Source organism: Macadamia integrifolia, unplaced genomic scaffold, assembly GCF_013358625.1.
Source record: "Macadamia integrifolia cultivar HAES 741 unplaced genomic scaffold, SCU_Mint_v3 scaffold2659, whole genome shotgun sequence".
Lineage (NCBI taxonomy): Eukaryota > Viridiplantae > Streptophyta > Magnoliopsida > Proteales > Proteaceae > Macadamia > Macadamia integrifolia.
The window spans coordinates 51,458-54,614 of NW_024868864.1; the positions used below are offsets into that span (position 1 = coordinate 51,458).

The following is a 3,157-nucleotide window of genomic DNA, read 5'->3' on the forward strand; positions in this document are numbered from 1 at the left end:
ATTCTAAGAAGCTGCTACAATGAACACAAATCTCGAAATAAGTAGTCATATAAGATAGCAAAATATGGTTGAATCAACTAAATAAATATTCATAAAAAATCATTAGAAAAAAATCAAGTAACCTTCAATGCCTTTACAGTTGATAAGATCATGAGGCCCTTAATGTAGAAAAAAAAAGAAGAAGTAATAGTCTATCCTACGAAATTGAGAAATTCCATAGTATCTCCAACTTAAATATTGATAATGATAAGGAGTTTGAGAGAAATATTTCATATTTCTAACATCTTTCATAGTGTCGACAAAGTTGCAGAGTAGTCTGACTTCCGATCATCGTTTCAAGAATGGGTTCGATCGCTGCTGCTCAGTGCTAGAGTTGTGCCAACATTGTTGTTCTCACATATTTGAGATTGAATTCGATCTGAGACAAGTCGAGGGAGTGGGAGAGTGAAGCAAACTAAGAAGAGAACTATGAAAGAGAGAAGGAGAATTAGAAAAATCTCTATTTATCCGCAACAATGACAAAGAGATTTGAAAGAAATAATTCATATTTTTTACCGATTTCAGATTTAGATACTCACTCAAGAGTTAAATCATTGGAAACACTTTGGTAAACTGCATGATTTCACTTACATTGCACAAGATGAAAAGAAAAAGCTCTATTGGTAATTGAAACCATCGACTCCTCCGAGCTCAATCAGCGATAAGGACCTACAAAAATTCCAATATTTTTTAAAATTTTTATTCTATACATATGTAAACTAAGAAAATTGGAACTGTAGGAACAAAAAGAAGTCCAAGAACAAAGGAACTATGAATTAAAAATATATATATATATATATATATCAATGCATAGATTTTGATTAAGACCATCCATAAATGCATTCAAAATATTGATATGGGTAAATAAAATCGATCATTTTGCCAATGTATCATATCCATTAACATAAAAGTTAAGAAACATAAAAAAGATTTATGAGGAGCATAATCCATACCAAGACTGTACTGCTCGAAGGTCCCAATAACAGGGTAGGGAGCCTTGGAAGTCTTATCTAGTAGCTGTGACTCTCTAATTGCCATGCAATTGGATCAAATTCTTTCTTCACCCATTATATCACTGAAGAAATAAAAAATAATCAAAAATTAAGAACAATCTAATATTCAGACTTGATATCAGTTGATAAAAACAAATTTAACACCACCGGTCCAATCCAAGTAGTCGTTCACAAACCTGCACCACCAACTCACCCCCCCCCCAAAAAAAAGAAAGTAATAATCTAATTTACAACTTCCATGAACTGGTATTACCGAGAAATTTATAATTCCAATGTGTAAATATCTGCCTTGCATTTTTTATTCCTATAAATTCAAAAGTGCATTCATAGGATGAAGAAACATAGGATATAGAAGAAATATACTCTTCTTCCATTGCATTAATTTCTAGAATCTTTGTTGGAGGAGGTATATCCATTCTAATGTCCTATAAAGAGCAAAAGTCCTTGTCAAATATTGAACAACACTTGGCATTCAAAATATTAGAAACTATAAGTATCGATGACTATGAGGATTTCCTTCAGCGGGGAACTGATTTGTAAACAAGATAAAACCAAACATTTACTCATAGATTGTACAATTCCAATATATTTTCAGATAGAACGTTAAGAAAATAAAAATAAAAAATAAAAGAAGTTCTCAAATGCAAGCACCAATTATCCAAGACTAAAACCTATCAGTGTAGTCTCTTCACAACTCTTGAGATGATTATCTAGTGATTTGAGAAGCAAAATACAAACATTAAATCAACAAGTTGAACAGAACATAAGATACACATAGGATAGCAGGACCAGAAAAATATTACCCATCAAAAGAGAACAAATTATCCAAATTGCAGGCATCAAGCTCAAATGTTTATAAGAAAGTAACAACGTAAAATGGAGCATGAGTTGCATCCTCTGGTAGATTAACATCTCTTAAGCGAAAGACAATATTTATTGACTGCCATATCCTATTGCTATCATGCCAAAGATACTCCACCTTCTTTGAATATATAACACCAACACCCAATATAAGGTGCGCTGACAATCTTTTTTTTGCTAAAAGGTCATTTTATTAAAAGAGAACAAAGCAAAACAAAGATAAATACAAAAGGGCAGGCCGATCCCACAAAACCCACTTGCAACCTCCACCTTCGGCATGGCCATCAGCAAAGGGAACAAGCAAAGGGCTTAGCCAAATCGAAAACGGTGCCTGTCCAACGCATCAGAAGCTAACTCATCAACTACATGTCTCGGGAACTCCACTGAGAATTCTGAGGAACAAGATTTAGATGCTTTCCTAGCCAGAAAATCAGCGACAACATTAGCTTCACGAAAACAGTGAGTGATCTTCCATTGCACCAACTCCAAAAAGGAAATAACAGATCTCCATTTCTGCAGGGCAAACCATGGAATCTCCCTTCTCTGAACTGCTGAGACCACGGACGCTGAGTCTGACTCAATCCAAACACCCCTAGCATGATTATCGCAATTGGGACTTCCCGAAACATTATACAATCTAAAGGCAACATCAGAAGAAATGAATAATCTGTTGCATATGCGCTGCCATCCAAATCATCCCTAAAGGACTTCTCTTTGCCAGAAAGTTGTGTGAGTAGAACATCTTTAAGCTCTAGGATTTTGACTTTAGATTTTTTGTTTCTCTTTTATTCCTTCTTTGGTTTTTGATTTTTATCAGTATTAGAACACAGAATTTGAAATTATAAAAAGGAAAGAAGAAATGAATAATAGCACATTAGAGAGTTATTATTGATTAAGAAACTAAAACGAAATTAGAAAAAATTAGGAAAGCAATTGGGGAATATAAGAGGAAATATTGCACTAATGGCTACTTCCACCAATGACCAGCTTATCACCAATCCCTTGATTGAGTAGCATACCAAGCTTGACCTCATCCCAAATCTTCTTGCTAAGCTGATCATTGGTGGAAGTAGCCATTAGTGCAATATTTCCTCTTATAGGGAAAGATATAGATTTTTCTTTTTTCTTTTTTTGGTATAAATATAGAACAATATAAAATTAGATTCTGGCAAGATAGAAAGAGAAAGGAACATGTGTGTGTGTGGGAGAGAGAGGGGATAGGGCGTGAGAGTATGAGTTTTTTT

The 3,157-nt window shown here is 34.1% G+C and overlaps 1 protein-coding gene across 1 annotated transcript in view; it reads right to left on the bottom strand.

The window, feature by feature from the left end:
• Positions 1-637: 637 nt before the first annotated feature.
• The window catches only part of LOC122067000 (S-protein homolog 5-like), a 12,198-nt gene continuing 9,678 nt past the window's right edge, over positions 638-3,157 (bottom strand). The window contains exon 3 of the mRNA XM_042630842.1: positions 638-708. Within this exon, the coding sequence (XP_042486776.1) occupies positions 657-708 (52 nt within the window). The 3' untranslated portion in view covers positions 638-656. The remainder of the gene's footprint in view (positions 709-3,157) is intronic.